Below are 22605 nucleotides of genomic sequence, written 5' to 3'. Positions count from 1 at the left end.
TCGACTGGCCAAGACCTGGTGAGGAGGCTTGTTCCTTACCTTGGAAACCCGGTGGGCAGACAATGAGAGCTTGCTGTAAGGGGTCGGGGCGGGCACAGATCTGCGCTGTTCCTGTCTGCAGGGGCATGCTCCGCTGGGCCACCGCAGCCATGGACGCCGCTGAGGGCTGGTAGAGTGCAGATTGGTAATTTAGTATGGAGACCTCGGGGTTGGCTAAGGAAATAGTGGCACTGGAGGAGGTGGGAGCCAGGTTGGTGGTCTAAAGGAATGACGGGAATTAAACAAAAAACAAACAAAAGAAATGAGGGAGATGGGTACGTTGGAAGAAGCAAAATCCAAAAACAAAATAAAAAAGTAAAATAGTGTAAGATAAAGTAAAACAAAACAAAACAGCAAACCAAAACCAAACAAGAGGTAGAACTGGACACTGAGGAGCACAGAGACAAGGGCAGCACTGGGGAAAGGAGCACAATCTGCCTGAGTAACCACAGCTGTATCATACACAGGACCCTCGGCCACGTGCGCTGCTGTGAACTGCTCAGAGACACAGCACATTTTCTAAAGCAGAACTGTAGCCCCATTTCTCACCCAACTGGCTCTGATTTGCAGCATGATGGAGATGGGTCAGAAAACGTTACTATCCACAAATCATGTTGTTCACTCATCATGTACATAGCTGTAGAAACTGCTCACATTTCTGAAGTAAAACAAACTTAGCATCTCCTTGCCCTGTGAAGTCTCATTCTGAGAGGGGAGATTCATTCCAGCCTTTCCTCTTAGATACTTTGTAAATAAGATGGCACATGCTCCTTGAATTATGTTTGGAATTTGAAGTAATAAGAAAGCATAACAGGAGGTAATACTAATAACTTGCTAAGTCCAAACTTGGCTTGTCTTTAAAATCCTCTTAGAGCAGAAACTCCAGCAGAGGATGTTGCAAAGCCACAAAAATCATCCCAGTGTTCTGCAAAACATCTAGAAATCTGAAGACTTTTTTTTTTAATTTGGACTAAGTCTAACAGCTGCAAACAACTAAACAGCTCTGCCACTGCTCTCAAAATATGTCCTTAGCATTCGTGCCTAACCAGCCAGACTCTACCAGACCAGAGCTCATCCTTCCCCCTCCATTGCTGGAGATAGGTCAGACAAGACTTTCTCATGGTCAATGTATGAACTCAGGAGGAGGCTTTGATCAAGGCTGGAGGAGACAGCAGGCTAAGCACTTTGCACTGCACTGGTTGCCACTGGACCTGTGCTGCAGGTGCCACAGTCACAGCCATGAAAGATATGATGACAAAACATTTCTTCCTCCTCATCATCCCCTCTCTGTGCAGAGGTAGTGAAGTGCAATCTGCTCTCCTGTGCAACACACTGAGCAGCAACCACAACAGCTCCCACACTCCTCATCTCACAAGCTGTAACTGGAAGGAGGCAATCCACAGACATTTTGCAGACACAGGAAACAGAGCTGAGATGAATGGTATGTTGAAGAGAATTGTGAAAGGCTTAGAGCTTGTTCAAATTAAAAAACTCTTCCTGGAAATATTTCTACCACTTCTTCTAGGAACACTGAAGATGCTGGTTCTGCTCACAACACACACCCCTTATGAGAATTCAGAAACTACCACGGATCTCCCAGCCATGAACTGATTGAAATATCAAGCGAGCTGCAAGGAAATGAAAGCACGTCTGCATTTTCTACAAGCAACTGTGGTGACTCTGCCCTGCAGCTGGGGCCTCAGGGAGCACGTAGTGGGCATTTCTTTAGTCAGCATTTCAGAAAGAGACAAAAAAGGGAACCAGTGTTTGTAACTAACACCCTATCACACCAAGTCATGACCTATCTCGGTCTGAATCTGTTTGAATTGTTGCAAAAGACCTTCTAGGATCACATGTATCAAGACCTGAGTCATGAAGTCTGGTTTTCTGACTGATGCAGGAACACCTCGTACATCTACAGACTCCTTCAGCTCCCTTGCTTTCCAAACACCATTTCCACAACGCCACCTGCAATCTCTAGAGTGAATCCTGAGCAGCCTGTTCCCAAAAGGCTTAAAAGACAGCAGCTATTTCTTGAGCTTCAGTCTACTAAAGTGCTCTCCCTGGAGAGTTTCCCTTCACTGCTGTAATACAGTGCTGCAGTAAACAACTTCACCTGCGAGTCACACAAAATTTGTCAACTAAGCACCCTCCAACACTGGGGCAAGTAAAACTAATACAAAGCATGATTACAAAGCCGGAGCCCACTGAAGTAGAGTGCAGTGTGTTCACAGTGGGGGTACATGCACACAGTCCCCACATCAACTGTGGCACCTGGAGTAAAACCAACAAGAGATAAGAATAAACATTACCATTAAACTCTTCTTTCATGTTGATCAGTCACAGTGCTGTGTCTGTTACAGAAGGGTTTAAATTCTTTATACTTCAATGCAAATTTGAAGAAGTGCTGTAAGATCACAAATACTTCAGCCTGACCCAGGGATTGAAGCCCTGCTTGCTGCACTAAGGGACTTAATGAGCTTTACCCCATAGCAACTTTCCAAGTAAGCAGGATTTATCACCCCAACAACAACATAAACAACAAGGGCAACATTTCACCGTCACACAAAATGTCACAAGATTACTGCTTGCCCGAATAAAAGAGAATGAGAAGAGGAGTAGAGAGGAAGGAGAATAAAAAGGCACCATCTCTTGGCAGGCATGTTAAATGGGATGCTACTACACTTTTCATCTTCTAGATCTCTCTGACATACAGGTTTCAAGCACTGGCTGTTTCTGATTGATGCCCTTACCTGGTTGTGGACTGTGTTGAGCTGGTTGTTAAAAGTCATGGTCAAGTTGGTTGATGTACTTGGGGCTACATGGGTGATGAACGGTGTCTTGCTCTGGTTCACTGTGTCATACATATTCACCCGCCGCTTGCAAATCTCCATGTTCTGGAAGCAGGACTTGACACTGTGTAAGGAAAAGGGGGCAAGGAAGAGACAGAAAATCAACCAACCAACTAAACACAGGTTAACAGTTCATCACAGTGGCCCTGCACTGGGTCTCCACGGTAGGCTTAGCACTTTCTAGGCTCTTAAAGCCCTCTGCTACTTTATCAGGTCTCTCTTAACCAGTGAAAGTCAGTTTAATCCTGTGCTGAAAAGGCCAAGATGACAGCAGCTGCTTTGGGACTCCTGGGTGCTCCCGTGGGTCTCAGCACTGCAATACACATCAAAAAAAATCAAGCAATTTGGCTGCTCTTTAAGTGACAGGGCAAGAAATACAAGTGGCTATTCTGAAAGACTGAAAGAGACTGAGAACACGATAGATAGATAGATAGATAGATAGATAGATAGATAGATAGATAGATAGATACTGTTTTTTTTCTGATGATTGAGCCTGAGAGGAAAAGACAACTCATGCTTTTTGCTTCACTGTAAGCCTAAAGGCCTTTCGCAAGGAAGAATTTTATTGTTCTTGATCACTGAGACCCCTAGAAAAAGTCCTTCTAGTTCCCTTCAGAAGTAATTCACTGAGAGCTGAGTCCAGCCAGGCGGTTAAAACATTGCCCCTGTCTGACTAAATGCTGTGCAGATGCTTATCTTGAAGTACATGAGACCTCCTCCTGCAGTCAATGGGACAATTCATATCGAAAAAGGTTATGCCAAATCAGATTCATCAATACCCTGAAGCAATCCAGTTCTGAGGTTATCTCATGCTGAGAATTGAACCTCTGGGGGAAAGATTACAGCTTCTTCCTCTACACTGACTTTGTCTTAAATGTTATTGATATGGCAATGGAAATTTTGAGAATATTTTGTGCCCCCAATAAAGGACATGAATTACTCTCTACATTGCTAGAGCACACCAGGCATCTGATACACGAAACTGCCAATATTTCATTTTTATAATTAGGATACCAAAGCACATAGAGATTAAGAGATAACAATACAGCAAACCTGTGCAAAACCGTATTTTTATCATAATCTCATTTTTGAGGCCTAAAAATTAATACAGGTTTTCCACAATTCCTGCATAATAAATTGATTTTACAAATTTGACCTCAGAGTCTGAAAGACAACCCCAAAAAGTGTGCAGACATTTATTTTATTTCCATTATCCCAACTTGAAAAAATAGAAATTCCAAGCTGTTAGGGACAGAGGAAGTAAACATATCCTCACATAATTTTTAAGAAACAAAATGTCCCTTCAAAAGGAACAACCTCATATGAGCCCTAGGGTTAGTCAGGAAGAGGACCTCAATCTTTTTATCTCTGTCTTTTCTCTTATTCAAATGGTCATCTCTCTTTTCCTGTGAGTAATACCTTGATAACTGGATCTGGGCCATAAACACTGCAGGCTCAGGACGCTGTGCACAGCTGTGCATTATGTGCATTCACTTACAAAACTATACCTGTTAGTCACAGAACATTCAGCAAAATAAAACACTTATCAAACAAATACAAAAGACTATTAGATTGCCTTTTCCAGCCATGTATGAACACAATTCTCCCTTCAAAAAGCAGACAGCATTGGAAAGAGTAAATATTCTGTATATAGTGAACTGTGTGTGTTACCAGTTTTATGTAACGAGGTGAAAGCTCTACTAATGCAACACCATGTTCTCCTGTCTTTACTTTAAAAAAGTGTAGGAGGGCAAGAGGCAGGGACAAAGCAAAACAGACAAAATTGAGGAGTACTCAGCAATTTAAGAGCCAGGAAGTTAAATATGTGAAATGGGGACTTAAACTCACTTTGCTGTCTGCTTGCAAATAAGCAGAACAGCCTGTCTCATGCTGCTCAAACTTGCAGCCTCTCTGAAGTGTGTCACGGCAGATTCCTTCCACAAGCTACAGCTTCCATATATTCTCACTTTCTCTGCTGCCCGATTTACTTTCAAGAGAGATTACAATGCCCTGCATCTCTCAAGGCTTTGAAGTTTCTATTCTCCTAACCACAGGCAATCACAGACAAAATTTCCATCAACTTGCCATACTGGTTACAGCTTATTGCTCTCTTTTCCACTGACTGCTTCCTACGTGGAGGGGCTGCGTGGGGTTACACACCCGTCTGGCAGAGCATTTAGTATTCAGAGAGCTGATGCTGAATTCTTTATTTGGGTAAAAGCCTCACTGTTATTGGCCCCAATGATACTTTCAACCTTTCTGGGGCTTTGCCTGAGCAGCCACAAGCGAGCACTTCAAAAATGAAGATGTGGTTCTGGCCTGTTGCGTTAGTGGAAAGATTTCTGACGACAGTGTATTAGGTCACAAATCTCTCCTATCTCACACGATCAGTTGTTGCACAGTAAGAAGGGCTGTTGCAAATTAAGAGACTTTTGTCTACAGTGCTCACACTGTTGGAAAATACTGTCATTTTTTATTTATGAATGGTTTTTATATGAAACTTACTTTCTCCCTGTTTAGCACAACAATCTCCCATCTTGTTTTCATTACATTTATCACTTACTATCTATTTATAGATAACAATGCTTCAAGATGGCTGTTCAGGCTAAGTCTGAGTCTACACAGACTGTGCTCCCACTACCTTCTGGTAAGCAGCTGCTCTTATCTTGTGATAAATGTAACAAAAAGGCAGCTACAGCTCCTTCAAAGAGGGAAAGCTACCTTAAATGAACTTGAAATGCCGCAGCCACACATACAGGCAGGAGAGCTGACACAGTTACCTGTTGCTCTGCAGTACTCAAACATACTCTAACAGCTTTTCAAGCAATCCCCTTTAATTTTGTACCTGAGCTCTGGACAGCCTTTAAATACTCATACAAACAGCACCCAATGAAGTACAATCCTGTGCCAGTAGCTGTTCTGCTGTCAAGGGGAAGGGACAGCCTGGAAAAGCACCTTGAACCACAAGTGCTGTAGAGCAGGATGTCTGAAGCCAGGGGTTCTGGAGGCTTTGGAAAACTCCCACTATGCGTCTACCTTCTTCACTTAGACCTGAGAAGCCTGGTCTCGTGTGAATTGCCCAGGGGACAAGGGCTGGGGGCTGGGTGCAGGTTTCCTGTGCCTCAGAAGGGGAAATCAGGCTGGAAGGCATGACACTTCCTCACACCTCCACCAGTCTGTGGAGCCCATCTCTATTCCACACATGTGTCAGGTAAGGACAAAGTGTGGTATTTAAGGTGACCCAGGCAGAAAACAACAAAGCTGAAAACTGAACTCCTTGTCCTGTTGCCTATCCCCATAAAACAGCCTTCAGCAGAACAGCTCTTCCCTTAAAAAGCAAACAGCTTTAACTGACCCCTGCAAGAGGGAAAGTTCTGGGAGGAAGGATTGGCTCCTCACTGCAGATAAGGTTGATTACTTCAGCAACAATCAGGACTATATTACTCTGAGATAAACTGATACTTTCAGCACTAATTGCATAATTTCTTCTGCATTTTAATGGAAAAATACGTAATTATTGAATATTTACATAATTAATGTAGCACACACTGCAGCATTTTAAATGCCAAGCACCTACAACACAATTTGTACAACCTTGAGTTGGCAATCCTCCTTTTTAAACCAGAAAAACATTAAAACTTAGGGCTTAAATATCTTAACAATGCCCCCCAGATACACTTGGTCTCCACCACAGCCAGATCTTCCCTTCACCCCTCAATTCAAAACCCAAGGGGAAAAAAAGCCACATACTGTGTGCTGTGAGGGAAATCGAGCAAGTGCGTCATGGTGACAAAAGGGTGGCTCAGAGTTTCAATGGGTGTTATCCTCTTATCTGCATCAATCGTCAACATCTTCTTTAACAGATCTATAAACTCCCGCCGGTCTGCCTTTTCCACCAACATATCACTTCCTTCCAAATCCGTTGTCATGTTTACCTAAAGGAGAAAGGACAAGAGTGAGCGCCAAAGGAAAGAGCAGATGGTCAGGTCTCCAGTAAACTGTGTTTATTCCTCACTGGAGCACATGCCCTGCAAGTCTCCCTGTCTAAAGGGGCAGTTGCTGAAGTCACACAGGCGGTGGCTGGTCATCTGGCTTGTGCATGTCAGATCTCCAGACAGACTGTTAAGTGTTCAGCTCGCTTGGGTCAGTAGCTAATGAAACACTTAGTCACCCTCCACTGAAGATGAACAGCTTCCATGTGGTAGCAGGCGAGCTCTCATAATCAGTGTATTTATCATATGAAGTACTGTGCTATCAGATATTTATCTATGTGTCCCATGAGCAAAAAATATATAAAATACATAAAAATTTCTCAGTAGGTTTATGAGAAACATCCCATTCATGTATAAAGTGCCAGGAAAAAAACCCATGTTACATTAGTTCATGTATTTATATGGTCTCCCTTGATTCCTGTGCTCCCTTTCTGCATATTTGCTTGTCAATGCTACCATGTCTAGACTTTGCTAGACAAACTCCAGTGTTGCACTAGTTCTGCACACTGATTTGTTTGTTAGCACAAACTCCCATCACAGGAGTGGTTATGCTGGGATTAGCTTTCACAACTATATGGACTTGACACAGTGAATTAGTACTCCCTCTTCCCCCAGACAGCAGCCTTTTACAGAGAGCACTTTCCTGCAACCATGGTGAATATTTCCAATGTCACTATTTAACAAATGGAAATATTAAAGCACAGAGAACTAAGGGACTTGACAGTGGTCACACAGAGGAGCACTGGACAGACAAGAGAAAACAAGGATTTCAACACTCAGAGATGTGACTTTGCCATTTTCCAAGGCTGCTTAACTACAGCATACTGAGCCCACACAGCCCTGTGTGCAGTCACCCCTACAGAGCAACATGTAACAGCTAATTTGGTAGGCATAATCCTGGTATTTTTCAGGAGCTGGCACAAGAATAGGATACGCAGAGAACTCATGTAATTCCCTCTTGTTAGTGCCGCTGGAAATAATGTAAACAGTCCTGCTGGTTACTCACCAATGCTCTTACCTGTGCCATGTCATCCAAACAGTTGAAAATATACTTTCTTGCTTCCTTCGACTTAATCCCCGTCTCTGCCTCATGATCATCTGGCGTCTGCTCAAAACAGGACACAGGCATTGACCACCACTGTCCTGCAGTAAGCTGTGGGTTATGTATCTGCACATGCCTCTTCCTGTCCTCATCAGAGACCACTGTGCCTCTCTTGCCTGACCAGGTAACATTTATGTGACCTTCGCTATGCTTATTTGACATCTTTTGTGTCAAAAGGTGATTTCCACTTCTGAGGATCCTCTCAGCTATGGTGGGTCTTTTACACACATCCCAGTGTGAGGCTCAGCATCCCATCCTTACAGCCAAAAGCCCACTGGCCTCTGCTTGGGGACTGCATGCAGCCAAACATGCTGGGACAAGAGATTCAGGGCTCTCCTGCATTACTAGTAGATTTGACTGTCAGAATTAAAATGCTTGACTTCTTTTTCCCCACAGTGCATTAGATATTAGAGCAAAATCTGCCCAGGGCAGGTTTCATTTAAACTGTACACCAATTCATGGACTACTCAGAGGAAGATTTCCAGGTCAATTCTGGACTTATATTTCCCATTAAGAAATGCCAAGCTGGTATGTTATGAGCTGCAGATTCCAGGGATGGCAGTTTTACCTTGGGCAATATCCACCCCGATGTCTGCCCTGCACTGCAAAAAGCAGAGACCTAGACTCTGAGGTGACCTGAATGTCTCCTCACTTCCAACCAACAACTGCAAGGTAAAAGAAACAAGGAAATGTCTTCCTACCTTCAGTCTCCACAAAGGATATGGTGAGTCTGTATCCCTGTTGAAAAACCTCGTAGTCTTTGTCCCTGCACTTAACAAATACTCTGCTGGTAAGCCCTGCGTCTGTGAAATATAGCGAATCTGTAAGAGAAGGATGAGGGGTCACTGCTCATCCTCTGAAGATCTCTGGAGGTCTTCCTTGAAGGAAGGCAGGAAGCATTTGAAATAATGGAACAAAAAAACCCCAGAAAATGAAAATGCAGCACGTAGCTAGACTTCACCTAAAAAGATTCAGTGCAAGAAACGAGAGGAAAGAGCATGTCCTTATGGAATTCCCTCCATCTATCACACACATCACTGGAAACTCATCCTTGCAGTACACTCCCACAAGGCCTGAAGACAGAGACAGGAAAGTCCCTAAGTTTTAGAGGTCAAAAAAAGACCCAGACACTGATTTCAATGGGGTCTCTCACCACTTTGCACATTTTTATGTCACCCTCTCATCTCCAGGAAGTAATTTCAACAATTTGGTCTTTGCTCTCCAACTTTTGCTGGTTTTCCTCCATCCAAGAGCACAGTCTACCCTAGGAACAGTCTGAAGTTCAAAACGGAGGACTATGAAGTGACTATCTTTGAACTTAGAGGAAATACACACTCAAATGGTATGTTAAGTACTTCATCTCTTCTGATGACTACAATGATGTTATGTGTCATGTGGGTTACATCCACAAGCATGACCTCATTGGCACCCACACAGCCAAAAAACACTTACTATGCATGTTTCCAGGATCCCCAAATTTTATTATTTTATAAAGGAGAAAATGTCTGTGATTACACAACTAAAGACTGATGCCATATATGCCTGGGGTGCCACACAAAACCTTAACTTTGGCATCTCCTGACTCCTGAATGTTTCATTCTGAAAAATTGCTGCAAATTCTGCAAAACTAGTAAAAACAGTCACCTACTCTAGAAAATTCTAGGGATGTATGGACAGCACTTTTGAGGAAAGACACAGAGAGGGATAAAAAACCCAAATAAATGAAGGCATAAAAAGCAGCTGTTATTTCAAAGACTTCCAAGTACTCGGGACCCAGTTCACTGTACATGCCTTGCTCAGCTCTGCAGCTCCTTAGGTCCATCAGAGCTCAGGTCCCAGAGAGGCATCAGGATCCTGTCCACAGCCCAGTGCTGCAGCAATGGGCCAGGATCAGCCCCTACCCCTTTCCCAGCTCCACAGGAGCCCTCATCATACTTTACCAGAGGAAGCTTTGTGCTGGGCAGTTATGCTGGGCTGTAAGGTATGGTAATTTCTTTCTCAGCTGCGTGTTTTATGGCTTTTGGGGTGCAACAGGGAAAGGAAAGAAATTCACTCTTCATGCTTGGTATGTGACTTTCAAATGCTTGTATGTTTTTCAGCTATGTCTGACTTCCTTTGGAGTCACTAACAGCCCTGCTCTTCACTGCAAGTTATTTCCCCTGCCAAATTTTACCTTTAGGGCTCTGACTAAAATAATAGTAGTTTCAAAAGAAGAGTCAAGAAAACATTTCAATATACGAAAAACTTGTTATCCTGGTTTTCCGCTTTTTTAAAAATTTATTTCCTAAAATCAAAAAAAGACCTTTTCAGGGTGTATTTGCAGACAGCTAAGATCAGCTTGAAGAAGACTATGGGGATGGAAACTGTTCTACAGCCTGGCTTTAGCAGCTGCTGCATTATCAGTTTTAGGACTACAAAAAGAGCATAAAAGCCTATAGGGAGAAAAAGGATGACAGCTTATATTAACTGGAAACTTACATCAATGTGAATGTTCTTCTTCCCATTGCTTTTAATATGCACTATCATAAAAGGGTTATGAAATGCAGCCGAGTTTGTGCAGTTTCTTCTAACAAATAAACCTTTATTCAGCAGAGAAAGGGTGCCTGCTCTGCTCAGTAAGGAGAGATGTACAGAGCTCTCCAGTCAATGGCAGCGTTGACTCTGGATTGAGATTTCATTTAGGCAGCCAGCGTACCAAGCAGCGCTCTGGTTACCCAGAATAAATACCCCAGGGGGATAATGACAGGGTTGCCTCGGGAGGGTAAGAAACCCAGATCCCTCATTAGCAAAAGAGAAAAAGTTGGCATCTGTTCACTCTGACAAGAGAAGGGAAAAACATCCATGCACTTACCAGCACCCAGGGCAGTATCGATACCCACCTGATCGTACTCCGAAGCTCCTGGGTACAACGGCCAGCCCAAGAACAGCTCCGCGATGACACATCCCAATGACCACATATCGATTGCTTCACAAAATGGTAAACCAAGGATGATTTCAGGGGCTCTGCAAAGGAAGAGGTTAGAAAAAATCAGCAAGGGGAGCAGACCCTCTCGGCTGGCGTAGGTTGGCCGGTGCTGATCATGACACTCATGCAGTTGCTGCCAACAAGTGTCACTGCTCTGACAGAGCTAAGGGAACCACCGGCCACTGGCAAAGTGCCTGCTAACCAACATTAGTCAGGGAGTTTCTTTATCCTTGCGGAGGAGTCCTATGGCCGTATATAGCCAAGAGACAGCCGTATGTTCTGCAGCCTTTTGTAAAGGAGAGAACTACCATTATTTTCATTCAGCAAGTGGGGAATATGAAGCCACCTAGTTAAGGACCCCACTTGAGGCTCTCAGGCCCAGCTCACCGCCCTGTGGAGAACTGAGCAGACCCCCTGTGGTGAAGCATCCTCTGTTCACACAGCTTGGTGGGTTCACAAACAGCCAGACATTAAATAATCATTACAGGACTGGTATAAAAGGATTATCGACTTTTAAAACAAATGGCTGTAACAATAACACAGAGAAATAATGTAATTAAATCTATTAGACAAGAGCCTTTTCCTCAGGAGGAAGTAGCCATAAAGCCTTCCTCTCCCAGTCTGTTCCAGGCACCTGATTAATTTGCTTTTCCCTTTCAGCCCATACAGTCAAAATGCAGTTGCACTCTGGCTAGCATTTATTGTCAGCTTCAGGAGATGCCACCAAAGCATCTCTGACCCCCATCCCTTTCAAGGGGAATCTGTCCCACTGCTTCAGGATTCTTCACCAATGGTGAAAAGCACTGTATGATGAGGTTAGACAAGCTTGCTCAACTCCAGCAGTCAAGGTGAGATGAGATGAATCCTGACCTTAGTGCCCCAAATGCTCTGCTTTTCAAAAACAACTTCTATGTGGAAGAACCAAAAGCATTTTAGAACTACTAAAAACCTTATACACACACCTTCCTTTTCCCACCTCTGCCTACATGTCCACATGCATTTAAGTGACATAGTTCCTACTTTACACAGGGATGACCTAAAGCTTCTCTTCTGTTCTTTTTGCAACAAGACCCAGCTTCTGGAGCCAGGTCATGTACAGCAGAAAAAATAAACTTACCTTCCCATATTCCTCAAACTATAAAGAAAAAAAGCACAAGACAGAGAAAAGAAACACACGTTGCTTCAAAACTTTCATAATTTTAAACATAGCCTTGGAATTTCTTGGGCCCTGATGCATATTTTGGGAATGCCTGGGGTTGACTATTGAGCAAATCAAGTGCCACCATCTGAAACTTGAAATAGGACCCATAGTTCCCAGTTTCCCGTCTGTCATCAGGATAAGATCTGACACTAGTGAGATCATACTAAGGATTACCAACTGCAGTGGAAAATACTGTGTTTTAATCACACCATTACAATCATGTGAAGACAAGCCTTTAGCCAAGAAACCAAGCAAAATGGGTAATTTTTTCCAAAGAAAGAAGCAAAGGCCCTGCAGCAAGAATCCATGCCCCATTTTCAGCCCATGAACTTCTCCAGCTTTGGGTTGCCTTGTAAAAATAAAAGCCCCAAACTATCTATTCTCAAACCAGCAATGCAGAACATGAAAATTACAGGAAATTCTGGGATTTTAAAGTTAGAATACTTTGTGTCACTCCCACAAAAAACAAGCCAGAAACTTTTAAAAGTGGCTACCTTTAGCCTTTTTGATTTCATCTGTGCTTGTCGTTGTCAAGCCTCACTGTTCTTTAGCCCACTGTGACAAAGTTTTTATTCTAACACCAATCCCTCCTTATGAGCAAGGGGTTAATTTTCCTCCTTTTCTCTCTATTCCGTCATCCCCGCACACTACTCGACACCTAGACAAAATGCAGAGAGAAAAAGACAGCTATGGTGACCTGAATCTCATTACTATGTAAATCCTGCTTTCAAAGCCATCTGCCTCTCCCTGTCTGCCTTCCACATCGTGAACGAAATGTCCCTGGTCACTAATGAGAGCTCAGCGATGCATTGCCTGAACTTCAAATCCCTCCCACTAACGCAAGTGGAGGGAGTGGAAGGGTGGACTATCTGTGGGATATTCCTGATCTTATTTTGTGTAGAAAACTCCCTGTTCAAAAAAATTGCTTGCACAGCTTTCATATGCAGCACACACCTCCTTCCCTCTCTCCCCACACTTACGCTGCCAACGCCTTCAGACCCCGGCAAGAAGAGATGACCTAGAATTAGAGGTTCCAAAATTCCTAATTTTTTTTTCTCACAAGTTTTTGGCTGACCAGTGGGATTTTCTTAAAGCTCCACTTCCTGGAATGCAGTAATTGGTAGAGAATTTCTTTTTCACATGCAAAAGAAGTTTTGCATCTCTGTTGCTTGGAAGAAAAGCACAAACCATATTATTTAAACACATAATATGCAACTAAATAGAACACATTCATTCTATTAAGCTAGACCTATCTTTCTAGGGGAGGGCAGGCAGTGAAGTAGTTTTATTTTACTTTACTTTATGAAATCTGGTATTTGCATCACACAGTTGAGCCTAAACGTTAGTTGCAATCTTTGCCCATGAAGTCCCAAACAGATGATGATTTTGGAACAGCGATGAGAACGGCTGGCAGAAGGGGGCCAGATCTAAGAGATAAGGTGCCCTGTGTACAGCACAGCTAGCACTTGGTGCAGCTTCCTCTCAGCCTTCACATCATAACTGTGATTTTTCTATAGAGAGGGAGTGGCCCTAAGACAAAAAGATGTTGTTAACTTAATTATGTGCTCATTAGGACACCTCAAAAACAACAGGTATTGGACACCACACAGGCTCCCAGGTTTTCAGACAGCAGACATCTCCTGCTTGCCATGCAAAAGAAAGAGCTGGAGTCAACAGAGGGAGCAGTGATCTGCCTGCCTGAGATGGCCAGAGCCCAGCATTTTGTGGGAGGATGCTACAAGTTTTATAAGGAAATAACTTGTCCATAACTGATAAAATACATCTGAATCTCTGTTGTGTGGACGTAGTTCTTCATGCTCAATTAGGGATGCATATATCCTTCTGTTTCTAACATGTGGAACTCCCCTTCCTTAACATAAACATGTCAATTCTTTAAGACAAGGTGAGATCTTGACTTCAATCACATGTTGTGGCAGAGTTCCACAGGCAACCTTTTGCTAAGAATAGCATCTTAACTCAGTTGTTTAAAGCCTGATTTTCCTTTATCGGGTTTCAATTTGTTAACTCTCACTTCATGTTTACATAAATTGGTCCAGAGGTGAAGATGGAAGTGCGTGAATCACCACTCCTTTAGTACAAGCGTTTTTATATCTCTGCTGTGTTCTCCCATGTCTGCAGCAGCTTCAGGCTTCTCAGTGTACCATCCCATGAATGTTTCAATCCACTTTCAGTGCCTACCCTCCTCTTCCTGATGTGACTGCTTGGAGACAGACTGAACCAATCTAGAAAGAGTTAAACATGAGGATATTCCCCAGACTTATTTTATACTATTTGCAGAATGCTTTTGCATTCCAGGCTTCCCTAAGCTTAATATTTTGTTTGCTTTTGGAGTGACATGAGGCATTTCAGTGATGTTTTATCTGGGAGATCCTCTGAGACACACAATCCTTTCTCCAGAGGAGCTGCAGTTAATTTAGGATACAGAATTATGTAGAAATAGTTCATTTTTCCTCTTCCAATGTTTACCACTTTTCAGTACTACACTGATATGCCATAATGTTTTCTGTAATCTACATCAAGCCCTTTAAGTGCTCCTCACTCTTTGTGCAGCCTAATCTAAGCAAGTCCTTGATACCTGCACGCTTGAACACTTCATTACTGGTCCACCACTTTTTACAGATAATTAATACAGTAAATAACTACACTCCTAAAATGTACATGCAGTCCACAACTCCAAACTCCTAGAAGCACTCAGATCTAGCCGAGCAATAAGAATGGTGTAATTCCTTTTTCCAAAGAGACAGAAAACAGTCCATGTCTTGGTTCTTGTGTGGGATTTCTCCATTCTGCAGCTGCTAACACTATGCAACAAGGGAATATGCCCTATTAAAGTGTGTACATCAGAGTATTGCAATCATAAATCAGAAGGACAATTCACATGGCAGCAGGCCCTCCTGGAACAGCAGTGAGGTCTTCAGCAGATCTCTCCCTGGCCTCAGAGAGAAATGTTTTCTGTACCAACAGTACCTTTGGGGTTTTTTTAACACAGACTCACCAAATATTTCAGTTGAGGTGAGGATCTTGTCTGACACCACACAATGGCAGCCTGTTGCCAGGAACCTCAATACATGCAGGAACATCCCCATTTACTGCTCTCTGCCAGTTTTTTGGCATCTGCAACACCCTTGGCACAGTAATTCCTGTCTTCTGTACAAGACAACAGAAGGAAAACAGAAAAATTTGCCCTCCTGTCCTTCCTCTATCCTATGAGCTGCCCTCTATGTCTCACAACAAAAGGCACTCTCCTTCTGCAAGTGCAATCACAACCTGTTCTACAGCTCACACAAATCTCACCAGCACAGACCGAAGACTTAGGAACCACTTGCCACCAACCTGGAAAAGACTGGAGAGCCCTGCCAAGAGCCTTTGTCTTCAGGAAAAAAGCAGCCAGCCCAGCTCCACTTCCCACATCTCCTACCGCTTTCTGACCAAATTACTTGCCTGGACAGAAAAGGGTGAAATGCTCCTTGGCTCAGCACTGGGTCCAGCAAGTCCCCCACCACTTTTGAGCCCAGCCTGAGTGCATCCATGTGTACCAGAGAGCTGACAGTGCAGGGGACCCAGAGCGTGAGGGTCCATGAGCTGGCAGCACCTGCAGGTCCTCAGAGGCAGAAGTGCCAGTTCATCATTTGCTTGCACCTCACACATGACCCCATCTTGCTTTCAGGCCTGCTGCTGGCAGAGTATTTACTTTAGCAACCCTGCTTTGTGGCAGGGTAATTTCATTGTCTGGTGTTTCTGTCAGGAAAATTAATTACCAGTCTAGCTCACTGGCTTTTTCACCCACACATCACAGGACATTAAAAACAAATGCCAAAAAAATTCATTTCCACAGACTGAGATTCAGAGAGCTGGGCTCTTTTTGAATTTTAAAACTTCCCTGCAAACTGCCCTCCTCAGGGATAATTTACCACCCCTTGTAAGGTTCCATGGCCAAGCATGATAGTCTCAGCAGAGTCCTTCATGGACAAGTATACATATCAGACAAAAATATAACTCAAAACTTGATACTTGCTGGCACCTTGAGCAGTGAGTGTTCCTGCTTCTCATCTTTGGGATGACTTCTGGAAGAAGTTTGCAGGCAGCTGCAGGCAGCGCACACAGACCTATAGTTGATGATGTCTCTGAGGTGAGGTACACAGCTCCTGTCTTATTCCACCTGAAAAAACCTGAATTCCAAGAGCAGCCGTTTTCACATCTCCACCCAGAAAGCCCTGGGCAGAGGCAGAGAGGCAGGAGGTGAAGCTCTGCCTGAGCAGTCAAGCACTGACCTGCTGCACACCCAGGGCTTGACCTCACTCAGGGCTCCTGCTCTCCCATGTACCAAGATACCTATTGTGAGGACAAGGAACTGCATCCTTCACGTGTCTTACAAAGGGGTTTTTATTCAAGTGGTAGGACTCTATCCTCTCAGATGAACCCTTTCTTTGGCATCTTTATAGACTCTCTTACCCACTCACTTGATCCTTTTGTATTTTGTATCCCCTTTTTATTGCAACATACTGTAGAATGCAAAGTACTCTTAGCTCTTAGTTAATGGTGGTGGAGTGCACACAGCATCTTTTTTTTTGTCCCTCTGTACCTCTCAGACCCCAAATCACTTCTTAAGTTAAGGAGTGTATAAGGAGACAGGCTCATATTCTGGAATTAAATGTTATAGTTCCTATTTCCCTCAGCCCTCGACCTCTCCATTTGCACAGACACCTGGAAGGGATGCAGATATCAAACATGGATGACCCCCAGACTAAGGCCATCCTCTACTCCAGGGCTGGGCATTTGCAGACTTTGTGTCTGTGATAAGCCAGTCATCAGGGCCAGAGCCAACAACTAGAAGCATCAAGGGCTCCTGCTCGCTCACTCCTTGTCCCATCAGTGGACAGGAAAGAAGTTCCAGACCCGTCTGTGTCACTCTCAGCAGGGGAGAGCTGGGCTCACTCTCATTGCTGGCCTCACAGAGGGACTTCTGCATTCCTCCTGCATCTCCAGGTTCTGGAGTTGGCTTGAATGCAGCTGAGACCCATACCAAACTGGTTCAGCTCTACAGACCACTTGGTGGGGCCTCAAGGACTGCAAATATCTCTGGACTATGTTGGAAAACACCAATCCAACAGAATCCCAGCAAGGGACAGCCATGGGAGTCAGGACTCATCCCCAGAACATGCAGGCACACCATGCCTTTCAGATTCCAGCACAAAGTTCAAGCCCTGGAGAGTTTAGTCAACACAGGTATTTATGAGGGAGGGAAGGGTCACTGAGGAATGCCACCTGATCTATCACAGTATACTGTTTGCCCACAAAGATGTGTTGGTTTGTGTGATAAGGAGCAACAGTGCTTCTAAAGGGCCTACTAATAATACATTCTCTACTTCACAGATCAAACACAGGTACACCTGGTTTCTGGAAAAGACTGTGGGTGTAGCCAGAGCCATTTCCAGGGCTGTCAGACCACCAGCATAACCACCACCAGAGGGTAGCTCCAACACTGCATTGCTCACATTGCCCTCACCCATCCCCTCAAGATTAGTCTGCAAAACATCAAAAAATATCTGTATCATCTCAAAGAAGTGGAAGCTGTATCCACTCAGCCTTCGGTGATGATTTATGTTACAGAACATAGATGTAAACTGGAGGCTGGTAACAAGGGAGGTACCGCAGGGGCTGATCCCTGACCAGTTTTGTTTGGTGTGTCTATCACTGTCCCGCAGAGTGCACTCTCATCCAGCTTATGGATGACAGATTGGAGAGACTTGGCAATGCACTTGAGGGCAGGGCTGCCATCAAGGGAGACCTGGACAGGCAGGAGACACGAACCAATGGGGACCTTCTGAAATGCACCCACAACTAATGGCAAGTCTGGCCTCTGGAACAGATGAGCCCTTGGTGACAACTGGGGAACTGCTCAGCTGGAATGCCCACGAGCACCTTGACTTGAGGAGCAGTGGGTGTGAAATGAGGACTTGGGTGGCAGCTGCAATAACAGCCTCCCTGGGTCAGGGCCAGCAGACCAAGGAAGGTGGTGACTCACTTCCAGCCACCTCTGGACACCATGGTGAGCCTGGGAACTGGAGCAACCTCAGTGAAAGGAGGGACAGCCATGGCATTCCTGACAGCAGCCTGCCCCCTTCTCCACTGCCACGTGGAGAAAATGGTGCCGGGCTCTTCATTCAGGTTGGCAGCAGGAAGTGGAGATGACAGACAAACTGATACAGGGGAGTTTCCCACTGGGAGTGGGGAAAACACTTCCACTATGTGGAATGTGGAATGAACCACCAGCATAGGCTGCCCTGAGGGGCTGTGCAGTTGCTATCCTTGGAGGTTTTTAAGACACAGTAAGACAAAGTCCTGATCTTCATCTCATGGGAGACCCTATTTTGACCATCAGATTGGGCTAAATGACCTCCCAAGGTCCCCTCCCACCTGAAGTACTCTAACTGTATAAGGTAAATATACAATTCTCAAGAGGAAGGTCACTAAGATCCTTCTACATCCAGGCAAAATACTACATAGCTGGGAGTGTTTCAGGGGTACAGATGCAGGTCCCAGGGTATTTTTATCAAGTGTATGCTCACAGTTAGGTCTTTTAAAAACAGAGAGTAAGTTACATAACAATTACTTCTGAATTTGACTGGCATAATTATCAATGAAGCCTCGTAAGCCTATCATTGCTAAGGGTATTTAATAGCAAATAAATCACAGAAGCAGAATAGACTACTCACCCCTTGACACCACTCATGTTCCACTAGGATGCTGACTGGGAAGGGAGAAAATACTCCAGAGGACAGTGTCAGAGGTTGACAGACCACAGGAAAGTCACCCACTCCCTCCCTGTCCTGATCCTGGGCCATTCAATAAATTTCTGTGTCACTCCTGGCAGGCATTCAGCCAGCTAGTCTTACAGAGCTCCCATGGCAGAGCATCCATAGACTCTGCTGTGTCCCAAAGGACCTCACCCCTTGTAATTTTAAGGAATAATACAGCTGTGCATAGCTGACTTTATGTCATGTTTAATTAAAACTTGTTGTCGATCTGGCATCTATGTAATACATATGGAAAAACATAACTTAATACATCTCACTTGATTTTGCCTATCCCCAGTTTTCTGCCAGGCTGTACCTCCTCCCTTTCTTTATCCTGCCTTGGCCTCAACACATCCTCAGTACCTGTAATTTTGTCTCCTTTTCTCTCTTCCTTACTATGTCTGTCTTCTTTTTCTGTCTCATCTTTTCCTCTCTCTTCCCATGCTCACTGTGGATGACTACAGAGACAGACACCCCACACAGGAGCTCTGAAACTCCCTACCCGCAAGGAGGGGATGCACACCATGCACCTGAAAACACAGCCCTATGTTGCCAGGGGTTTGCATCCATCTTTAAAAATGGGGTGTCACACAGACACTCAGATGTCGAGCACTCCAATAGGATCCCAATGTTCGCTGCCACCATCCACATGAAGCTCTTGGACAACACAATTTCCATAGGTTAATCCTGAAAGACTCTCAAGTAAACCACACTTACATATCAAGCACTTGCCACCGCTATGCACCTTTCTTGGGATTAAGAAGCTGAATTCATCTATGAACAAAGCCTGGGTTTAAATGGGGAGGGAGGGGTCCCTGCTGGGAGGCGCTGCACCACTCTGCTCTCCTGTATACATTGCATACAGACACTCCATTTAGGTTAGGGCCTTAAAGAAAACCTCCTGCTCTCTTCAGCAAGAGCATGTGAGCAAATAAATGACTGAAGCCGAGAGTCAGAGAAGGCAGCACAGCTGTTTGTAGAAACAAGACAAAAGATTTAGAAACGGTTGCTTTTTTTCCCCTCTCCCATGTCAGGCTGTTTACAGAAACCAAGGGATGAAATTTTGCAGACAAAACCACTGAGAGCAGCCTGTCAGTCTCAGAGGGAAGGAGAAAAGGAGCGAGAGGGAGGGGAGCGTAGGCTTCTTTCAGGATTATGGATCATTGCTAAATTGCTCTATCAATTATTAAATCCATCACTCAAAGCTCAGTAACCAAAATATAGCAGATAAAGCCTTTCTCATCCACTCTCTACCAGCTGCTCTTCTCCTCCTAAAGCTAGAGGGGAATGAAAATTCCCACAGTTTATATTTTATAAAGATCATTTTCCCTGTGCCTTGAAAATAAAGATTTTTCGGACAAGGTACAGTAGAACTGATCCTGCAGCATGAAGATACTAAAGGAGGAATTGCCCTTTTGATTAGCAGACTTAAGGAATAAAACAAAATCTCTCCAATCAATATAATTTCTTAACACTGACAGGTTAAAACATTTGTCTGTCAATAAATGAAGAGGCAGGCCTCAGTCATCAATAGCTGTTAGTTGCTATTTGCCACTGCTACTGAACTGATCTGAGATCAACAGTCTCATAGGCATGGTCCCAGGAAAGGACAGGACACAGCGGCATAAGGCACCTGGTCTGGCCAGTGGCTCTACGGAGAAGGAAACTGAAAACATATCCAGGATGAGAGAAGAAAACCTGAGCAGACAGAGCTAACAAGGAACCACACGGGGAGGATGCCCACCCAGGACCTGATGTTCAGCTGGAAAGGCTTCCACGTGGCTACTGATGCCTGAGTGGACATGAGTTCTCAGGAGCACCATATGCACTTGCTGGAAGCACTTACCACATGCCTCACCTGAAGCACACACATGCCTGAGTCCTGGAGAGGGTCCTGCATGCAGCTCAGGTTAAGCATGTGTTTAAGTGTTTTGCTGAATCTGAATTCGTTAGTAAGTCCCCGTTGCAACTGAGCTGCAACTCACAGAAGGCAGGAAAAGCTATTAAGCCAAATAATGGAAAAGAAAGCCAGGCCCTGGGTTTGACCAAGAGACATGCTAAGCTTGTCCCAGCCAGAAATGCATCTTTGTACACCTCTGGAGGAAGCCCTACTGGACTGATCATAATCATGCTCATCTCTTCCAACTCAGAAATGCAAGTCTTCATACACTTCAGAGGAGGTGCACAACACTGAGCACCACCACCATTGCCCCTGGGGGTCATCAGCTCCACGCTGACGCAGAAGCACAGAAATACGCACAGGCAGTGATGCAACAACAGCTACATTCAGCACAGCATGACCTCTGGTTGTTCTCCCAAACAAAGGGCCATGCACGGGGTGGGGAGGGCTGGGGCTTTCCCAGGTTATGGAAGAAATCAGAGAATAGAAAAATCATAATTTGAAAACAAAAGCCCTATCCATGCCAGGCAGTGAATGGATGAGCTGCAATGTATTGGGTGCAGAAATCCCCTGAAGGAGGAATCTGATCAAGAGGGGAAGAATGCCAATTATGTGCTCCCATTCATGCCACTGCAATGAAAGCGTAATTCTGACTCCACTTTCTGACCCACAGTATGCAATTTATGCAAATCCAAGCTGTTCTCGCTTCCCTCAGAGCCAAATGTCCACCAATGCCAGAGCTGGCTCTAACTTTTTGTTTTCCTTTTCAAATCTATTGTTTTCACTGCTGAATATTTAAGACCTTTTGTTGTTGCTGTTGCATTTCTTTGGAAATGAAATAATAATTGAAAAAATCCCATAGCACACAGAAACAAACAAAAGTTGACTTCTCATCTCCAACAGCCTCCCATTCTGCCACACTCAGTTCCATCCCAGCCCTTATCATTCCAGCCCAGAGTCCTGCCACGTATTGGCCAAGTGAAACGTCTGGTGTCTGATCTGTAACGTTCCCGAGACTTTTGTTCACAGCAAATACTGAAAGTTGCATCAAGCTGTATGCTGGTTTTATGGGATTAGCCCGAATCCTGGGCCAACTGTCAATATAAGGCTCCAAATGATTTCTATCCCTGGCAAACACCGACATGAACCAGACTCAGGCCATGATCCTAAAGCTGGCTTCACAGAGCAAGTAGCAGGTCTGAGGCTAAAAATATCAAATTACTGCAGCCTTCCTTTATTTTTTTCTTTTTTTAATCATGTCTACTGGCTGCCTTTTCTTTTATAATTAGAAAAAGACAAAAATAAAGTACTTATCCTGCCTGCTCCTCAGAGAAAGGAGCATTGCCCTTTACTTATCTCTGAAGAGCCACACAGATTTAATATTATTATTAACAGCAACTATTTGTATTTCTGTAACACACAGAAGTCCCGGCAGAGACCGGAGCCTCATAACGCCAGACGCTAAACCACGACGTGCTAAGGGACTGTGTCTGCTCCAGAGAAGTGATGATCTAAGACGATGTGTGGTGACAGGGGAACAGATTGGTGGAGCAGTTCGCCCAAGATCATACAGTGAGAGCACAGCAAAGCCAAGAAAAGAAGCAGGGTCCTGATAAACAGTGTGCCATATCTATTAGACTGTGTCTTCTAGTTATGATATTAGGGAATAACAGTAACAATACATAGATTTGAGGGCTCTTTCAAAAGTGACGCGTAGAACTGAGGCAAGGCAGAAT

At 44.3% G+C, this 22605-nt stretch overlaps 1 protein-coding gene across 5 annotated transcripts in view; it reads right to left on the bottom strand.

Annotated features, from left to right (window-relative positions):
* HIPK2 (homeodomain interacting protein kinase 2) overlaps nt 1–22605 on the bottom strand; it is a 140868-nt gene that overhangs the window by 33839 nt on the left and 84424 nt on the right. For 2 of the 5 annotated variants that reach the window (XM_071551090.1, XM_071551093.1), the window contains exons 3-8: nt 10865–10988; nt 8687–8806; nt 7890–7988; nt 6642–6826; nt 2793–2955; nt 40–259 (exon numbers count right to left, since the gene is read on the bottom strand). In XM_071551090.1, the coding sequence (XP_071407191.1) occupies nt 40–259; nt 2793–2955; nt 6642–6826; nt 7890–7988; nt 8687–8806; nt 10865–10988 (911 nt within the window). The remainder of the gene's footprint in view (nt 1–39; nt 260–2792; nt 2956–6641; nt 6827–7889; nt 7989–8686; nt 8807–10864; nt 10989–22605) is intronic. The other 3 variants (XM_071551094.1, XM_071551091.1, XM_071551095.1) reach the window with 3 other exon arrangements.

This window comes from Pithys albifrons, chromosome 3 (assembly GCF_047495875.1).
Source record: "Pithys albifrons albifrons isolate INPA30051 chromosome 3, PitAlb_v1, whole genome shotgun sequence".
Lineage (NCBI taxonomy): Eukaryota > Metazoa > Chordata > Aves > Passeriformes > Thamnophilidae > Pithys > Pithys albifrons.
Note: the sequence above shows the minus strand (reverse complement) of the source record. Positions and strands in the feature narration are given on the sequence as shown.